This window comes from Falco peregrinus, chromosome Z, assembly GCF_023634155.1.
Source record: "Falco peregrinus isolate bFalPer1 chromosome Z, bFalPer1.pri, whole genome shotgun sequence".
Classification (NCBI taxonomy): domain Eukaryota; kingdom Metazoa; phylum Chordata; class Aves; order Falconiformes; family Falconidae; genus Falco; species Falco peregrinus.
The window spans coordinates 63,295,075-63,314,099 of NC_073739.1; the positions used below are offsets into that span (position 1 = coordinate 63,295,075).

At 36.5% G+C, this 19,025-nt stretch overlaps 1 protein-coding gene across 3 annotated transcripts in view; it reads right to left on the reverse strand.

The window, feature by feature from the left end:
* Positions 1-19,025, reverse strand: part of KIF2A (kinesin family member 2A) — a 42,485-nt gene that overhangs the window by 7,434 nt on the left and 16,026 nt on the right. For 2 of the 3 annotated variants that reach the window (XM_055791509.1, XM_055791508.1), the window contains 11 exons: positions 18,689-18,743; positions 15,232-15,394; positions 13,086-13,176; positions 12,278-12,341; positions 11,825-11,916; positions 11,433-11,575; positions 10,504-10,708; positions 7,089-7,199; positions 3,350-3,417; positions 1,543-1,656; positions 282-432 (listed from right to left, as the gene is read on the reverse strand). In XM_055791509.1, coding sequence (XP_055647484.1) covers positions 282-432; positions 1,543-1,656; positions 3,350-3,417; positions 7,089-7,199; positions 10,504-10,708; positions 11,433-11,575; positions 11,825-11,916; positions 12,278-12,341; positions 13,086-13,176; positions 15,232-15,394; positions 18,689-18,743 — 1,257 coding nt within the window. The remainder of the gene's footprint in view (positions 1-281; positions 433-1,542; positions 1,657-3,349; positions 3,418-7,088; positions 7,200-10,503; positions 10,709-11,432; positions 11,576-11,824; positions 11,917-12,277; positions 12,342-13,085; positions 13,177-15,231; positions 15,395-18,688; positions 18,744-19,025) is intronic. The other variant, XM_055791510.1, reaches the window with a different exon arrangement.

Consider the following 19,025-nt stretch of genomic DNA (forward strand, 5'->3'; position numbering starts at 1 on the left):
AAGAACACCAGAGACTAGAGCAGACCCTGCCTAGACATTAAAAACACCAACCTGCAAGGGATAAAAGTAACACATTCTCCTCTCACACTTGAAGAAACATTTTTGGTTTCGTTTCTTTTTCTGTTATGGGAATGAACAAAACCATAAAGCGAAAGAGTGAAGAGGCATGCTGTCTTTACTTAATGATCTTGCTAACAGACTACAAATACACGTTACTCTGGATTTGTTCTGCCACTGTATTTATCATCATTGCTTTCTACCTAATGCTGTAAATAACTCACGTTTCGTTCACAAAGCAGTTTGAGATCATCTCTCTGAGGAGAGCTCCCCACACCCCACTGCACCTCCAAGTCGTCGACCTGATTGGAAGCATGGTGTGTAACGGGACGGCTCTCTCCTGAAGCACCAGGCTCAACCATCAGCTCTTTCACCCTATGAGCAGAAAATGTTTCATTTGTGAATTAGTAACTTCACTTGTAAAAAAAGTCACAACAAAAAATAAAGCTCTACGGGTTTATGCACAATTAATTCATTTAATAAGGAGGATGATGTCAGCTTCACAAATTTAATGTACCTTTAGTGACAAAAAGATGTTTGACCAACTGCTAAAAAGCATGGACCGTTGAATTTCAACTACTTACAGGTGCATTACAGTCCACCTTCTAGCAAGAGGCATTTTCCAACTAAAATCTAAATACTTTTAAGAGGGCAACCACCTCCAAACCCTCAATATTAACTCCTTAACAAGTGAGTAATATTTGAAAGAAAAGGTTGTTCAGCACCCTAAGCCTGTCTTTTTCTATGCACACAAGTGTGCTTTAAAAAAACTGGTCAATCAGTACCCCACTAGCTGTCATAAGCAAATCCACCAAGCATTGTGAGGAAAAATAATCTGCAACCAAGTATCTCAGAGAATAAATCAATCCTTTAATTAAAATAATTTCAAAGGTGAAAATATCTTAATAAAATGTTATGCTCTTTTAGCATGAAAATTGTTTAAAAGACTGATACTGACTGTCAAAAAAAAAGGCCATTTAAAAGCAAGTTTATGTAACAGATACATCAAAGTCTGCAAGTATACCAAGTTTTAGAACATAGGTTTTCTTAAAGGGAAAAAATATTTTTTCAAGTAGCACTTATTTACAACAATGTAAACAGGTTTTCATTCATCTTCAGAGTGATGAAAAGTTTTAACAATATGTATGTATGAAAATTGTTTTCTTAGAGATATTCAAATTACCCTTAACACAGACTTGTCAGATTTGGTCCACTAAATGTACAAAGGTGACATCACCATTTTTTTAAAAAAATGTATGAAGGAAACTAGCAAGCCTGGATACAGAGTGTGGATGTTTAAGGAGGGTGAACAAAATACTGGGAAGATGACTGCAGATCATGCAGAACCATCACCTGCCAAACAAAATAAAAACAAGAGTATGTGTGACTTCAGGCAAGGGGTCTAATGAAAGGTTGGGTCTGTAAAATTACATGGCCAAAAAGAAAACTTAAAAATAAAGATTCCATGTATAGAATGAAGTAGACCTGGTGACTGAAGGAGAAAAGTCGTCATACTCATAGGAAGGAGAGAGATCAGAGCGACTGCCACTACCCTGTGAGAAGGGAATGTCCGAAGGACTAATTCCAAATTCCTTTACTCTGCAGCAGCAAAATACACCAGCAAATTAAAAGAAAAATGTTCTCATAAACACAGTTAAAATGACAGTTCTTTTGTTTAGCATGCTTCTTTAGCTAGTTTAACTAGTTTATTTTTATATGAAAACACAAGTGTGCCAACATATTCAAATCTTCTGTAAACAAAGTTACGGATGACTAACAAAACTGAACAAACCCAGTGCTGCTGATTTGCAGGGGACTGTAATAGCAGTGTAATCAGAAGAGTAATTTCAGATTTCAGTTTGTGCAGTTAAAATTTGTTCTACATTCAATATTTCACCAAATGGCTCCTTTTAAAATGTCAAACAATCACAACTACAAAACTTTCATTTTATTCTGCCCCATCTTAAGCTGCGCACACACTGGTGTTCAGCACCTAAAACCCAACTGTACTATGAAAATGATACATTGCTAGAAAAAACTAAAATACTACACAAAACACATGAAGCTACTTTACAGTGACAGACATTTACTCCACAACAGTATACAAATTTAACACCAATGAGGAGAAACAGTTCCAGCACTAGTATACTAAAAAGTAGGTGTTTAATTGCTTTTGCAGTGTCTTTTTCTGGAGTATGTATTCTTTAAGGGGTAAAAGACCCAACGAGTCTTGACAAATATGTAAGATCCTTTATTATGTTACTGTAAGAGGAGTAGATGCCTCATTCTCACCAGGAAGAAAATCACACAGCTGGTCTAAGCGAGGCAGATTTGCTACTAGCTACCTTGATTCAGACACAGAGAGATTTGGATACAGAGAGAAGTGGGTGATAAGCATTTCTAGCAGCCCTTTGTGCCAAATTAGTGGCTGGCCGGGGTGCCCAGCCAAAGAGGAGATGTGGTTCTGCTCTTTCACTAGGGCAAGCAGGCCACTAGATGGTAGTGTCTTCTGGCAAAACCAGGGTTTCTGATGGCCCAGAGTCTTGTTTGCCTACTTTGTTCTTTGCAGCATAGGGGGTCTTTAGGTTGCAGGTCTGACTGCAGAGACTCGCAGGACCTGATCACCCCATCTCCAGAGACATTAAACGAAGAACTGCAGCAGGGGAAGGCTTCTTTACCACTCACTGAAGAGAGACAAACACTTCCAGAGAGAGCAGTACAGGTCTCAGAACTGCAGCATTAGCCTCTGGAGGTTCAAATTTGTCTACACTGATTATAAAGTGACCATTGGATAATAAGACTTTTTACTCAGTGGTCTCAGATATTTGCCAGAGTTGGGAAGTATAAAATTTCATGTTATGTACGAAATACACTAGCAACTGCATGCAATTCCACCAAGGGGATTAAAAAAAAAATAAAAAATACCACATTGCAGAAAGGCATTTCAGCTAACAGCCCAGGGAATCATCATGAATACTGACTACCCTCATGCAAGAGATGGTGCCTCCAGAGCCAGGGCAAAACTAACTGTGGCACCTCCCACATTCCTTGCAATCCATCTCTAGATAATGGCTTAAATGCAGTTTCTACTTATTCTATTTTACATTGTAAAAAGCAACTATTTAAATCAAATGTGAGCCCAGATCAGTAATTTGGGTTTAAGCTTATTAAGAAATGCAAGTGTGATCAAATTATTCAAGTAGCTAAAATAATTATACATCATTCAATAACACTATTCCAATTATCTGTCATCAACAACTGATATAGCTATAAGCAATAATATTTTCCATACCTATTTGCGTATCTTAATGTATTTAGAGTGTTTTCACATGATCCCATCCCCGGGGAAATCGTAGCAATCTGGAAAAAACAAGCCACACATTAATAAATCACTTTGCACAGATGAAAGGTAACTACATTTTTTTTTTTTTTAATTTCCAGTTTCACTTGAGATCTTCTACAAAAACTATCTACTATATACAGCTGTACTTATACAATGCCACCTCAAGGAGATAAATTGAAGCTTTTGACTTGACTCTAAGTATTTTAACCAGACCTGGAATATTAAGAATTCACAGAAATTCAGTAAACTTCCCCCCTTTCACTGTCTTGGTAACATAATCTGTAAATGCAAAACTAACTGAAAAAATTAAGACTCCTCAATAAAGGAAGTATGTAACTCAGAAAGTCTAATACATCCTGAAAACAATTACCAGATTATTTTTTAATGTATCTTTGTAGGCTGCTCTCCATTCAAACAGACTGCACACTGATTTGAGATCTTTTTGGCCACAGTCCAAAACTGTACTTAATACTAAAGATAAGTATGTGTTTAAGTAAAGATTTTTTTTTTCTCTATTCGAAGTTCTCTGTAAACAATACTTGAGAGCTAACTTATCAGATGTATTTGGAATCTATAGGTCTTTCCTTTTCCACTTAAATAAAATACCCTGAAGATCTCACCTTCCTTCCAGCACTCAGCAAAAATAACTGATCAAGAAGCAGTGGCATCATAATTTGTCCTAGTTTCTCTCAGTAGTCCAATTTTTTCAACTGTGCTCCTTTCAGACATTACTCAGGACAAACACTTCTATGATCCTACACACTAATATTTTTTGTGGCAGCACAGCATCAGGAGACTGAAACTGATGAAGACTAGATAATCCTGGTCTCCTCTTTCCTCCTGCTGCTGACATTACTGTACAAAAGCACAGGTAGTCATCCTGAGAGGCATTTTTTCTACTGGAGAGAAAGGAAAAATTGGTGGGAGGGAGTCAGTCAGAAAGTCTGAAGAGCCTGCTACCATACAAACTTAAGTTTAAGCCTCTAATACTGGTACACATTGGTTACTAACGAGAACAACAAGTGTAGCCTTAAAAAGATTATCTGACTGCAAGTCTCTTTATAAAGTGTTCTGGGTGCTAACAAAACCCTCAAGTTCTTAAAATCCTTCCAAACTCATTTAACGTGAAAGTATGCATCTCTTCCATCAGTTCAAGTTTCAGAGCATACCCAACACAGCACCTGCCATTAACACCAGGCGACTAGTCGCTCTGTTTTGAAGCGTTCCAAGTACAGCTGCTGTAAGGAAGTGCCACTGTAGGTGCCATCAGCTGTGTGGATACCCAATGCAGCACACAAGACTCCATGCACAAGACTCAGTCTGCTGAACAGAAGTGTCCACTACATCACACATCGTTCTCCTCCAACAAGCCCAGTCCAGGCAGGGACAGGAGAACCCCAACCTCTCTGCTGCTTGCTTCCTCCCTCCCAATTCCAAGTGAGGATGGGAAAAACTGCACTATTTATGGACAGGAATATCTTTAAGACTCACAATTACCATTATTCCGATTTCAAATGTGTCTGCATTGCTTATAAGCCATCACAGTGGGATCAATGGCCCTTTTGGGACACTGAAGTCTGCAGGTTCCCACTCCCATCCCAGCAGGCTGAGGGGTCTAGTACTTCAGCATGTCAGGGATGCAACACAAAGATGCAGCACTGGTTGAAAAATGAGCCTATTCTATGTAGCTACCTTGCAAATTCCAGATGATGATACATTATCCTATTGTGGAACTCTTCAAAAACAAAACTCTTTCAAAACTAAAGAGTTTTTGAAACTACTGAAGGACAAGAACTTAGTAAAACTGCAATGACTAATAACATCCAAAACAAGTTTTTTATGCTGACTGTATGCCTCTGGATTCCTTTAGAATGAAGCAGATCCTAGTCATAACTGTTCACATTATGAAGCTATTTTCCAAATATTTTTATGAAATTAAAAAAAGATATATTTCCAAATCATGTTTAACCTTAAATACAGAAGGGAATGCTTCATCCTCAAAGGTCTAACTTTCAAAATTGCAACAGGAAACCCGTTAATGATGAAAAGTCAAATAAAAATGAAGTGTAGAAATTACCAAATAAATTAAGAATAAATTTTGCTGATGAAATCCTTGACAAAAATTACATGTAAACAAAGACTAAAATCAGAATGTCACAAGTGGTCTAATACTGAGAAACTACAGTTTCTCAGTATTAGAAGGAGTAACAGAAGAATGAGTTTGAAACATTTCATCATGAAAGGGTTTTCTTAATTCTTCAGAATTTTAAGACAAAATAAGAAAATGTAAGAAAACAAGAAATATTTCAAGCATATTTCTACTCACTTTTAGAGGGGATATTTTTGCTTAATTTAGAACCATATTAAATATAAAAGAATGCAAGCTTTATCAGAAATTGAACATCCGTATATCATGCATTATTCCCAATGGCATTCTTACACATCTGAATGGTAAAAAATGTTACAACTATCAGAAGAGTAATAATTAAATAAAAAAGCTTCACCAAAACAAAGGCAGCTTGTTAGCACTTTAAGGAGGGGTAAGGGTGATGGTGAGAACATCAAGAAATATTCACAAATGTTAATGATTCTACATACAGAGAATAACATCCAGCAGGCTACCTTTCCAAACCTTCTTAAGCTGTCTGGATGCACTAGCTGAAGATGCACAACTTAGCTTTCTGATCCTGTACAGGATTTATGAAGTTATAGAATCATTGAATCGTTTGAGTTGGAAGGGACCTTTAAATGTCATCTAGTACAACCCTGCTGCAGCGAACAGGGACATATTCAACTAGATCAGGTATGTCTCAGTGGGCAAGAAAACAATCCTGTCTTTTCATCAGAAGACTTAAGGAGAAAAAAGATTTTTTTAAAAGCTATTTCACCTCCATTTTTTAATTAGAACCATACCTAACAGCTAATGGGAAGACTAGGCTGCCCCAACATAATGGTTTTCATGTGGTCTGAAGGCTTCTCTGGTTTCTAGACTAATCAGGAGTCTGCCAAAAGTAACCAACACAAACAAGCCTAGCAATGGGTGACCACTACAAAGAGCTTGCATTTCTTTAAGGAGAAATGTTAAGAATGCATAAATAAAAACAACTGGACATCAGTGGTTTTATCTGTCCTTTCCACCATCTGATTAATTCTGTTTTACTGTCTGATGCAAATGCACATTTATACAATATACAACCATTCATCCCATCTATCCAAATTATCTCCCCATCAACACCCAGAGCATATTCTGTTGTCTTTGATACCAACTTTAGTCTTTGTCACTAAGACCTTAACTCACCACCATACTTCCAGTCTGCACCACCTTTTCCAAAATTCTGAGTCAAACAATACTCTCATATAATTAAGACATTATCAAAAACAAACAAAAAACCAAACCTCTTAAGGCAGAAGTCTTTCTAGCTAGGTGCCTAGCTAGGAAACTAGAAAGAGCAGTAAGAAAGAAAATAAGAAAATAGAAAATAAGAAAAAAGGCCAAGGAAAAGTGAGAAGGGAGCATGTTATCTGAAAAGTCTCCAATGAAAGTCTTGATCCACATAGTGTTAGTGGATAAACTTAAGTCCAACACATTGCCAGTAGCACGAGACCAATTTTAAACATAAAAGCCTAAATCCCCAGCATCTTTTCTCTTTGTAATTATTAGACCAAACAGTTAACCAAATCAACTTACCATACAGGTACGTGAGTTCTCCCCAATGAATGAATCTCTTAGTACCTGAGTAAGTTTACTTGCTCTGAAGGGCGTATGAGGTTTATTTCGGCCTAAGGCTCTAATGCACTCCTGAAAGAACAAATAGGTTTATGCATTTTTCTTTAACATGGGATGAATAAATATAATACAAATTCAATTCAAAATCAGAAGCCACAAGCCTTAGTTATTTTGCTGTCCCCTAAAATATCATTAAAATTTACCATTAAAGCTTGCATTCAAGACAGGTTAGGCTTTTACCTCTCATTAAGTTCAGAAGAGGTAGGAACTTAAAAAGGAGTTCGGAATCTAAAAATTTTAATCTGTTTGTAAATGTAATGTAAATGTAAACATCCAAATTGTTTACAACTACTGTAACCACCACTACCACCACAACAAAAAAATCAGTGCGGATGTTCAATGTCCAGACTAACAATTACTTCTGGTTATCAGCTGCAAAAACCTGAATGAACAACAACCTCCACCAGCAGAAGCAGTGGGGACTGGGGCATGTGTGGACTATCAACTAAAAGCAGTAGCTTTGACTTTGCCTCTACCAATGACTTAATTTATAGCTCAGAAGAAAACAAACTTTCTGAAAGCATCCGCAGCTCACAAACCTAGTAAGCACAGTTCTCTATTGATATACTCAATATTGGAAGACACTGAAGTATTAAGACAGTTAAGACACTTGCTTTAAAATATTCTTCCTGTGAAAAAAACAGGATAAAGTTTCCTCTTCTGCTCACAAGGCTATGAGACTAAACTAGTATTTGCGATTGGTTGGAGAGTTCCAGTGAGAAATATTTAATAATATTTACATCTATAAAGTAACTATAGAAGTTAAAGCAGCAACTAAATACAACAGTGCAAAACCAGGACTCCACTAATCCAAAGATCACTTCTGCCCACTCAGAGCTCCAACATCAACTCATAAAACACTACTTACACAAACAAACTTTACATTTAAATTTTTTTGTTATCATTATTTTCATTATTAATTCCAGTTTCTGCCTTTGCATTAATACTTTGTGTACAGGCATCTCTTTAGAAGCATGGCTCCCTTCATACAGTTTTAATATGTCTGTACACACAACTTCAAACAACTATAATTCAAAAGCTTTTAAAATTAGAGCTTTGGTTTTAGCAGCACTAAGGGACAGAATGGATGTTGTGTTACAGGAATAGTTCTACAGTAGTTCAGCTAATCCTCCGGCTGCAGCCATACCCTTGTGGCCTTTTGAAATTTCCTAGAAACGGCTTCCTCTAGAAGTCAGGGTAGAAACTGTGGGATGATAATCCAAGAATGCATTGCAATTGTGAAACAGCATAGACCAGAACTAAAAATGGGCTCAGAAGAAAACTGCCATGACACAGAGAACATAACACACACACGGGCAAGTTGGCTTTAACTACAGTGAATATTGAAAAAACTCAGCAGTAATATGAATTTCATAAAATGGACACAGCTCAGACAAAGAGACTGAAGCTTGCTGAATGTGCTTTTCATATGCAAATGCTCAAAAGGACTCAAAAACTTACAGGTGAGCAAGGCAGTGCACTCTGATTTTTTAAGATTTGTACATTATTATACTTACATAAGGAGAAAAGCAGATTAGACAGGAAAAGCGACAACAGATTTTCAACAGGTGACATTACAAACTAGAAAAAGTATCAAGTGTGTGTTGAATTACTAATACGACAATCGGCAAGTTTAATTACGATATTTTAATTTACCGTAGTAAGTTTTACTTTGCTTACTCCTGAAAAATCTGAATTGGATTATCTCCTTATTAGTAAAAGGATTATAGGAGGACACTTCCAGCTTCTATATTAATGGAGTTTTTAACTACTTTTGCTTTTTATCACAGCTCAGACAACCAGGTAACAAAATGACAACACTACTTCCACGTAGAGACATTACAGAAATAACTTCCTGTAACAAAAATCTGAACAGGTTAAGACAGGAGTGATATCCAGATAGAAACAGCAAATCTTGGATTAGCACCAAAGACCACTCAGAGCGCACTTATTTAATTTGAACATGACATTAACATTCAATCTTGAATACAAATGGGAAAAGCTGTGTTAATATTTTTTGGGATAGAAGAAAAATGAAAGACTAGCCTATCATTGTATCTTCTGGTACTGCTGTTTAGACCTCTGCAAGACCTCCACCAATTTTTATTTCCCCTTCCCTGTATAATTTAGACCACAATCACTAGTACAGCAGCAGCAGAACCTTCTACCGTAATTATGAAAATTAACTAGGTATGTTGTCTGGGTATTGCACTGAAGGCACTAGCCAGTACAAAATCAACAAGTAAACTGAAAAGAAAGAAAAAAAGCCAAACCAAATCAAGCAGCTTTATTCAATTATATTTGGAAACCAGTGATAACATCAACATAATCACATTATTTACTTTGGTGCTAAATCAAACCAGGCCACAGTTTTGGAACTGTAGCTTCCAATTCTTCCATGTGCCACACAATTTTGTAATGGCACACTATAGGTTACAATGTTGTGGTGTTTTGTGAGATCTGCTTAGTCAGATATAAGCCTTCCCCTAAGTTTATACTGGGGATAAAAAAGTAAATACAGTGATTTGGGCGTTCAGATTCTTTATCAAAACCACAGTGGTGGTGCTGAGGGTAAACATATGCAAAACCAAACAACAACAGACGTAAGTTCTGAGACATTGAAAACTGTTGTTTTCCCAGCTAGGATCAAAAAATTACATTCCCTATTTAGACTGAACCTCTTTCAAGCATTATAAAACAAAGAACAAAAAAATGCATATGAATATTTAAATAGTATTTCTCAGTTCTCTTGATGCGTCCTGGATTAATATATGAAAATGGGTAAAGTAACCGTATCAGACAATCTGCTACAAGGAAGAGCAGTCAAAAAAGGATTCCAACTTTCAGGGGTTATTTCAATCTATTTGTTATTTCTTTCTGGATAAGTTGCTGTTGTGCTGCTTTACTGAATTAATTAACAGTGGTAAATAATTTAATATATTTTTTTATATATATAAAAAAACCAACTGAGTTAAGTAAGAATATTTCCAGTTAGTATTTCAAACCTTGAATACTCAAGTCAGTCACCTGTCCTCCCATTTTAGATATATATCAATAAAAATCTTCAAATTCAGCCATTGGGGTCTTTTTGTTGAAGGGTTTGTTGTGTTTGGTTGGGTTTTTTTTGAATTACATGCAAGTCGATAGCACAATGTTTCTGCAGTGTTTCTTCAGGCATTTAGAGGAAAAATCAATACATTATTTTACCTGTCGCATCAGCAGACAATGTAGACAAGCAAAGTCTGCAAAAACACTCATTGCTGTAATATGTAAGAGGTATCCACCTACTCAAAGGTGATGGAAACAGTTCAATTACCTTGAGTGCTAAAAGGCTCTTGTTAATTTCTGCACCTTCCAGTCGTGTCTGCCTATCTGCACTTGAAGTATCCGCTCCTCTTTCATTGCCAGCCAGATCAATCAGAGAGAATTTACCATGTAATTTTCCTTTCTTTCTGAGAATGATCTGAAACACTGCATGGCTTCGAGAAGAGTGTGCATTTGCAGATGTCTGGCCAGATGTCCTTTGAACAGAAGAGAAGGGAAGGACATAGGAACAGGCAAAGGACCAAACACATTAAACATACTAACCTCAGAACATTAGTTTTTTTCAGGGCAGAGTCCTGTATTTTCCCACATTTGTTGACCACATGTCTAACGTTCTTGTGGACACTAGAGATGCAACCTTAATAAATGGATGTACACACTACAATTATACCTCTTTTTCCATCTCTTCGAACAGAAATGGAAGATTAGTAACATTTTACCTCCCTTTTAAAAGCAAGAATAATCAAAGATTTCAAGGAATCAGAGAGTTTACATGTAAAATGCTGATGGCATTTTTATTTGCACAGGCAGTAGTCTAAGCACAAGGCTAATTTTAAAAACAGTGAAGCTAGATTCTTAAAAAAAAAGTTACGCTTAACCTCTGTCACTACGTATCAAGGCCTTTTAGAGCTGAAGAATCTGGCAGTATTCCAGGTTATAAATGATGTGAATTTAAGTCTGTAAGCTGCTTACATAATGCATGTAGTTCACATCCTGTAGAAAAATCAGTTATTTCTCTCTATGAGAGAGAGGAACTGTAAATATCTTTATTTAAAAGTTAGGCAGATTCCTTTCATGCAGACAACATCACCAAAAAACCCACTGAATTTTAAAAAGCCATCACTATGAAAAGACCTGAAAAAAATCTTGTTTCTGATTCCTTAATGCAAATGAAGAACTGGTATGAACTATGGGAGATACCTGCAGCTGTTGCCCATTTCAATCAGCTTAAGAACATCTTCAACACTTCTGACTTCCCGTTCCTGTAATCCCACCACCTGGACTTGCTGTTTACCATCTTCTAACACTCTTAATTTTGTCTTCCTGTTCAACAAGTCGAAAACCTTGGGGGGGGGGGGGGGGCAGAACAGAACAGTTAAAGGGGAGTTTTAAAAGACATTTGTATTTCAAATCCTGTATCAAAATATGCAAAGCATTCTATGGAAAAAACATGATTGGAAGAGAACTGTAAAGAATTATTTGAAATAAAGATTTTAATACAAAGAGGAAAACCATCTTTTAAGTGACAAGCTCAAAATCTTACTTGTGAAAAAGAAATTCCCCCCTTCCTCAGAGAAAGACCAGGTACTTACCTTACCACTGTAGATCTCAAAAAATGTTGCATATACTTCAAGTTCTAACTTCTTATAGCTTGGTTTCTTCAGCATCAAAAAGACATCTCGAGCTATGAACACATTTCCAGAATAAAAAGATACCTCATTATGTGTTTTTATTTAGTGAAGACCCCTCAACGCATAACAGCCTATGTAACAGCATCTCTCATACTTTTCAAGTATAACACATAGGGTCAGTCAACCAAGTTTAAGCTGCCACACTACAACAGATGATGCAGAAAACCTCAAAATTATACACTTGATTAATCATCCATTTATTTTACTGTGTAAGGACACATCTAGGAACTACTTTTAATCTTACCAAAGCTCCACTGTAATGCAAAATATGTAGACCTTTATGTTTGTATGACAGAGCAGAAAATTTCTTGATCTCAACTAATTGCAAAATCCAATAGACCAATAGAGTCTCACCTGCGAGTGCATATATTCCTTTAGAACAATCTTGGTTCCTTCCTGAAAAGTCACCACCCATAGTCTAGATTTAAGCAACAACAACAGATCAAAAATACGCTACAAAAATCACAGAACTATAACTTCAGTATTTTTTACTTATTAGAACTTAAGTATATCATTGACTTGATTTTGGCTGGGATAGAGTTAATTTTCTTCTTAATAGCTGGTACAGCACTGTGTTTTGGAATTAGGATGAGAATAAAGTTGATAAACACACAGATGTTTTAGTTGTTGATAAGTACTGTGAACTCTAAATCAAGGACTTCTCAAGTTTCCCATGCACTGCCCATGAGCAGGTGCACGAGCTGGGAGGGAGCACAGCTCAAAACTGGCCCAAACTAGCTGAAGGAATATTCCATATCATAGAACATCATGGCCAGTATATTACTGGGGGTGAGCTGGCCAGCATCTGTCCATCACTGCTTAGGGACTGGCTGGGCATCAGTCAGCAGGAGTGGGTGGTGAGCCATTGTATTGTGCATCACGTGTTTTCTCTGGGGTTTATTCCCCTCTCTTACTATAATTAAAAAAAAAGACAGGAATAATTATTATTAACAAATTTCATTATTAAAACTGTTCTTATCTCAACAAGTAAGTTTTACCTTTTTCCAATCCTCCTCCCCATCCCAGCCAGGGGGCTGGGGGGAGAGTTGGGGGAGTGCAGGGCATGAGTAAGTGACTGCATGATACTGAGTTGCCAGCTGGGGTTAAACCACAACCATTATATATAAAAAGTGTATTGCTGACACGTGTAAGAAATACTTACATGGGTCTTTCCACTGCCTGTTTGCCCATATGCAAAACAGGTGGCCATTCCCCCTTCAAATACCGTCTCCACTAATGGTAGAGCTGTAAACCTTAAATGCAAAAAACAGTACCTAAGAAACTGAGTTACTTTAAGGGGCCACTACCACAAGTTTGCAACCTTGATGCTTCAGAAATGTAAACTCTGGACCTCCTTTAAAATGCAGAAGGCATACCCGTTCAAACTAGTGCTTTTTTGAACTAGCATTCAAACTAGTGTGTTTTTTAATATTAACAAAAAGTTTCAACCCAGCATTGCAGCTCATGGATTAAAAAATATTTAAAATTACAACTTAACCAAAAAAAACAATTACAAAAGTTACTTTCTCCCTTAAACTGAAGAATGTTTTTCAGTACAAAGTGAGCAATTTTAGTATGTTGGAGAAAACTGGAGTAACTTGCCACATTATCATTTTCTCCACTGTGATCCCACAGTTCTGGTGAGAGCAGATGACAATAACTATCTTGCTCTTACTTGTGCTGCCGCAGAAGGCCTTGAAGCAGATTGCCCTTCAAGTAATAATCATTATTGTGCCATATAAGGGAGAAGGAGAAAGCCTGTACTGCTACACAGACCAGAGATTTACTTTTTCAGTATGAATACAATCATTTTTCAGTATTTTCCATTTTTGCCATGAATTTATTAATTAACTAATAAAAATTGTCTGGAGAAAACTCAGTACAAAAATACAGCAACACTGTATGCCAAAAACAACCCTCATATTTAAACACTATGCTCAGAAAGACAAATAACAGGAAGGAGGAAGATTAGAACTGATTGTCGAGCGGGAAAACTTGCAAGAGGCACATATCACCAGCTGCTTTGCTCCCCTGCAGCTCTTCAGTGTTGAGAAAGGAAATATGTTATCAGTAGACAACCATTTGAAACAGAAATCTCCAAGGGCACAGCTTTGCTGTTTGTAAGTCTTCTTTTGTTGGTGTAAACAACTATACAGATTTTCATTTTGCTACCCTTCTCCTGCTAATTGTATCAAGCATTAAGACAGAAGTTTTAATTTTCAAGGGCTTTCAATAATTTTTACCATGAATTTTCTGTTATCCACCAACAGGATGTTAGCATCCAACATCAGGACATGATCCTAACTTTCACCTCCTAGTTGCTGTATTTAAGACAAGAATTAAGATATTTCTGTCACTACTCATTAAGGCTACGAGAAGCACGTTCCAAGCATAAAGAAAATGATCTTCATCAAATTAACGTTGAATATCAACATTCCTTGCAAAAAGTTCCAAAGTATTTAAACATACCAATATTACAAGCTGTAGCCGTGTCTAACCTTGCCTGCTACTGTGGTCTACTCCACTGAGTGACTTGTACAAGGTAAACAGCTACTTCTGAACACATTTTTAAAGGCACTATGGTTATTATTCTGTGCCAGCTGTGGAAGTGACAGGAAGCATAAAGGAGAAAACAGGGATCCAAATACATTGAGGCTGGAAACAGATGTGTCTGTTGCCTTTGTTTTTTAAATCAGATTTAGCATTTTGAGCAAGATAACCTAGCTCCATACACCTCCATGTTACATCAGCCACACTTCTTTCGGTATCCCAGTTAGCTCAAGTACCTCAGCAATACACCAATATAACCTGTCTTGCCTTCCTTGTACTCTTTCCCTATGCTGTCCTGATTTGTGTCTATCTCTTAATTATCTTGTATACAAACTGCAAGCTCTTTGGAGCCTGGGCTGTCCATTTCTTCAAGTTTCCTGAAGACCAAAAGCCATGACTCAGGTTCCTCAGGTGCTGCACACACATAGTAAGACAATAACCCTGAGGCAAATGGAGAGCCATGAAGCTGTTCAAATATTCTGTAGCTGAGGAGGCAGGCAATACACAAAAGAGCCTGGAAACCAGCAGGGCTTGGTGGCAGACAGAGCAGGACTGAGGTCAATGGAGGTGAAAATGACACTGCAGGTGAAGAGTTCATGATAAAAGAGTTAAACCAAAAGTGAACAGGCAAAGAATGGAGATAGCAATACACATATCTGGTAACAGAGAACAGGAGTAAAGACAATGACCAAAGTAAGCCCACAGTTATTGGAGATACAGGAGAAAAAAGATTCACCAAAAAAAGCATATACACATACCTGTAAACCATTTCATTAGAAGCTGTGTCATCAAAGGCATAGTCAAAACGAAAAGTTTGGTTTTCTAGGTACCTTGTTAAATCCACCTTTTGTTTTGGTTCATGTACCATCACAACATCTTTACTAGGAATTGTTATTACGTCAAGGTCTTTCAACGAAGTTTCTATAAAATAAGTGAAATACATATCTAACTAGCAACACTTTTTTTTTTTTTTTTTTACATTTTTTCACTGTTTACACTCTTGTAACATCTCAGATAACACAGCTCCTCCAAGTAACAACACTGCAATGGATCTGGGCTTCTGATGCCTAGGTAGTATTCTGCTAAGTAAGAGATCTCATTTTGGAAGTCTAGTCGTCCTATCCTACCAACTGTTAGAAATTAAAGAGTTTGTACAAAGCTGGTTAGAAAAACTGAGATCATTAATTGCAGCACTATCATTGTAGCTTGTTATGTATTCTATAATAACACTTTCCATGGATATCAGTCCTTTTTCCTGGGGACTTCTATACTGTTTTACAGATTACTGCCATAACCTTTGAGTTTTCATAAATAACCTCTCTACCAGAGAAACGCTGAAAGCCCTATACTGCTTGGACTGACAAACCTGAAAATACAAAGAAAATAATATCCTTAAAATAATCTGCTTTATTTCAAAATTTTATCATTGTATTTTCCCCTAAATCCTGAATGTTAGTCATATGCTCACATCTTTCAAGAAGAAAAAAAAAATCCTTTCATTCTACACAGACATTTTCATTTGTGTATTCCTACCGCAACCTGAAGTATACATCTTTTATATAAAATTTCTTCAAAGTAAAACCCTTTCTAAAAACTACCTTGTAAGCAGAAAAAGCTGAAAATGCTAATGATCTTGCCTATCACTGGGAATGAACAAAAGCAGTCTCAATGTGATTTGAGCAATGAGATCCCTGGTTATAATTACCACACAGCACTACAATTTATTGCTAATTGTTGTATGAGATATGAATCAGCAAAACAGAACCCAGTGAACCATGATATGCACAAAAATAAAGATCTTTTGTATGTACAGTCAGGATCACTAACGTGCCCTACTTGCATTTCTATGTAAAATTTAAGGCATGCAGCTCAAGAATTTGATGTGAATCAGATAGACATCTTTTCACTGGTTAATATACTGATCAAACAGTACAATTGTTACCATTGCAAGACGTTACACACCAACAGAAATATGCACTCAAGTAACTATATAATCAATTTTTCAGCTGCACTGCAATGAAATAAAAAGCAATCATTCTGCAGTGACCACAGAGAAGAAATAAGGTACAGTGATGAAAAGAGATGTATGACAGTAAATTCTTTGCAGAAAAGCTTTTTAGTTTTAGTCAAAAACTGATTTTTCTTAAATAATTGTTTGGAATAAGACATTTACCTGCTCCCAGCTATTTGTTATGACAACCTGTATTCCTTGTTGATGAAAATTTGTAACAGTGTCTCTGAAACGCACTATGCATTTCTCAATTATAAATATACATCACTGAAATAAAACCTTAAAGTGTCAATCAGAACACCTACTTCCTGCAAAGTCAATCCACAAAATGATTCGTGCTGAGAACACCTGAAGATTTTAGTGTTTGTGAGACTGACAAAAACTATTTTTCTTCTTCAGGGGGTTACACATTAGTATCATTGATTCTTTTATAATCTTGTATTTTAAAACATGGCATGAGAAATACTGTTTCTTATTAAGTGTGTATTTTCAGAATATTCTATCACGTGGGTATTAGATTATCTCCATGGTTCATCCGCTGCATAGATTTCATCAATAGAATTCATTAATATAATTCATTCATCTAAATAAGCCATTAATCTAATGGCATATTCTTTAAAATGTAAAGTAACTTTGGTGCCAATCTCATTTTTACTTAAGACACTCATCTTCCTACAAACTCCTCTGAACTATGTTTTTCAATAGCTCTAAACCATTAACACCCAAGACATGTAACTTTCACAAAATACTCATGCCCCATGATAACCTGCTCTCATTTACTGCAATTTCACTTTGTTCATCTTCAGCACAGGTAGATGGTGACATTTCCCCCAAATGTATCAGGTTTCTAAGTCATATTTTATTAAAGATAACCTTCAATGTTGAAACAGAGATTCAACTGCTACTGGACCTGCATGTTGAACATCTTTATTAATAGGTCATGCAAAACAGTTTCAGTTAACCAATTTCTGAGATTGTGCATTCCTTGCAGATCACCAAAAGAAAAAAAATCAGGGAATAAGAAATAGTAAAAGTCAAAAAGAAGAAAAAAGTGAAGTAGTGGAAGCAGCGATGTGGAGGCAAAAAAATACACTATATACTAACTAACTATAAGCTAAAACTAACTATATACTGGTATCAACGTGTTTTTCCTTTCCCATACATACTCCCATTTTCCTCTGGACATGCTCCAGATAATCCTCAATGTGTAGTTCTGACAGTACAAAAATAATAAATGCATCCCATGTTGTTTCAGAGTCAGAGCGATGCTCTTTGAGTCCTTTAGCTAAACAAACCATAATAGAAAGAGAAGGAAAGAAACTTCCTTCAAAATGAAAGTCAGCTTACTTAAGTGCTGGATTCAAACAGACTGCAATCCAGAAGCATTTGCATTCTTAACTTCCCACTGAAAGTAAAAAATTTAATGGGAAGATTGGGATCTAACTGGAGTTGAAAACCTGAACTTTTTTTTTTTAATAAAGACTCCAGGTTGATGAGCAGGAAGGAAGAATAAAAGTTGTGATACTAATCATGTATTTAAAAAGTCATTAGGGAGTCATTCCAGTGCCTAACAGTTTTTTAGTGGTATTTCATGTGCCCTAGAGTATCTTGCCCAGCCCTGAGCACCAATACCAGGGGATAAAAGTCTCCAGTTTGTCTGTAATGCACTAGCTTTGAAAGCATGTCTTGGATGCCTCTGGGCACCTATCATGTTGTAAGACATTAGTATTTAAGCACCTGAATTGCTCCCTTAATGTCTGAACAAGACTACTTCAAAGTATAAAAATATTTGTACATAAAGTGTGTGTGAAAGTTTTTAACAGGTAGCGCTCTGCTCAGGAGATCACTTAAGGATAGTTTAAAAGAATGGTGATCCTAAACATAATATAAGAATACTGAAGAAATTACAGTAGAATTAATTCCCAGATCAACTAAATGCATCCTAGATTACCATAGATGGAAAAAAAATGCAGTCGCTCTGTGCCTGAGCTCCCAATCCATCAAATGGTGACAGTTAAACTACTTTTCTCCCCATCTTTATCCTGGTTATGATGAGTCTATGAATTCTATGGATCCATCACGTATTGTCTAGTGTAACTGTTTCGCCTTTGATCTAGATCTTTTTAACAGAAGCAGTATTACTAACAGAAAATAGCTTTTCAGAGAAAAAAAAAAAAAATCAGCAAAATCTTCAATAGACATACCTTTTTTATTGAGTGGTCGTTTCCGTACACACACACATATCCTGTGTTCATCAACCTGCAAAGGAAATGGTCTTTCAGTGAACTGCACCCCAATTCCAGTTATGTAATATTTTATTTTACTTCTGTTCTTGAATTAATTAACCAATCATTTAAACAAAGAGAATTTTCCGAGGCCATGAGTCAAAAAGCCCCCTGTGTCTGCACAATAGCCAAGAACCTGACACTGAGAACCATACATTAACAAAACTCCCTGCAGACAGTGTAGAGTACAAGACTGAAATATTGGAATACTGCAAGCAAATCCAGCTCTAACAGGGTATACACCACAGAGAATTTG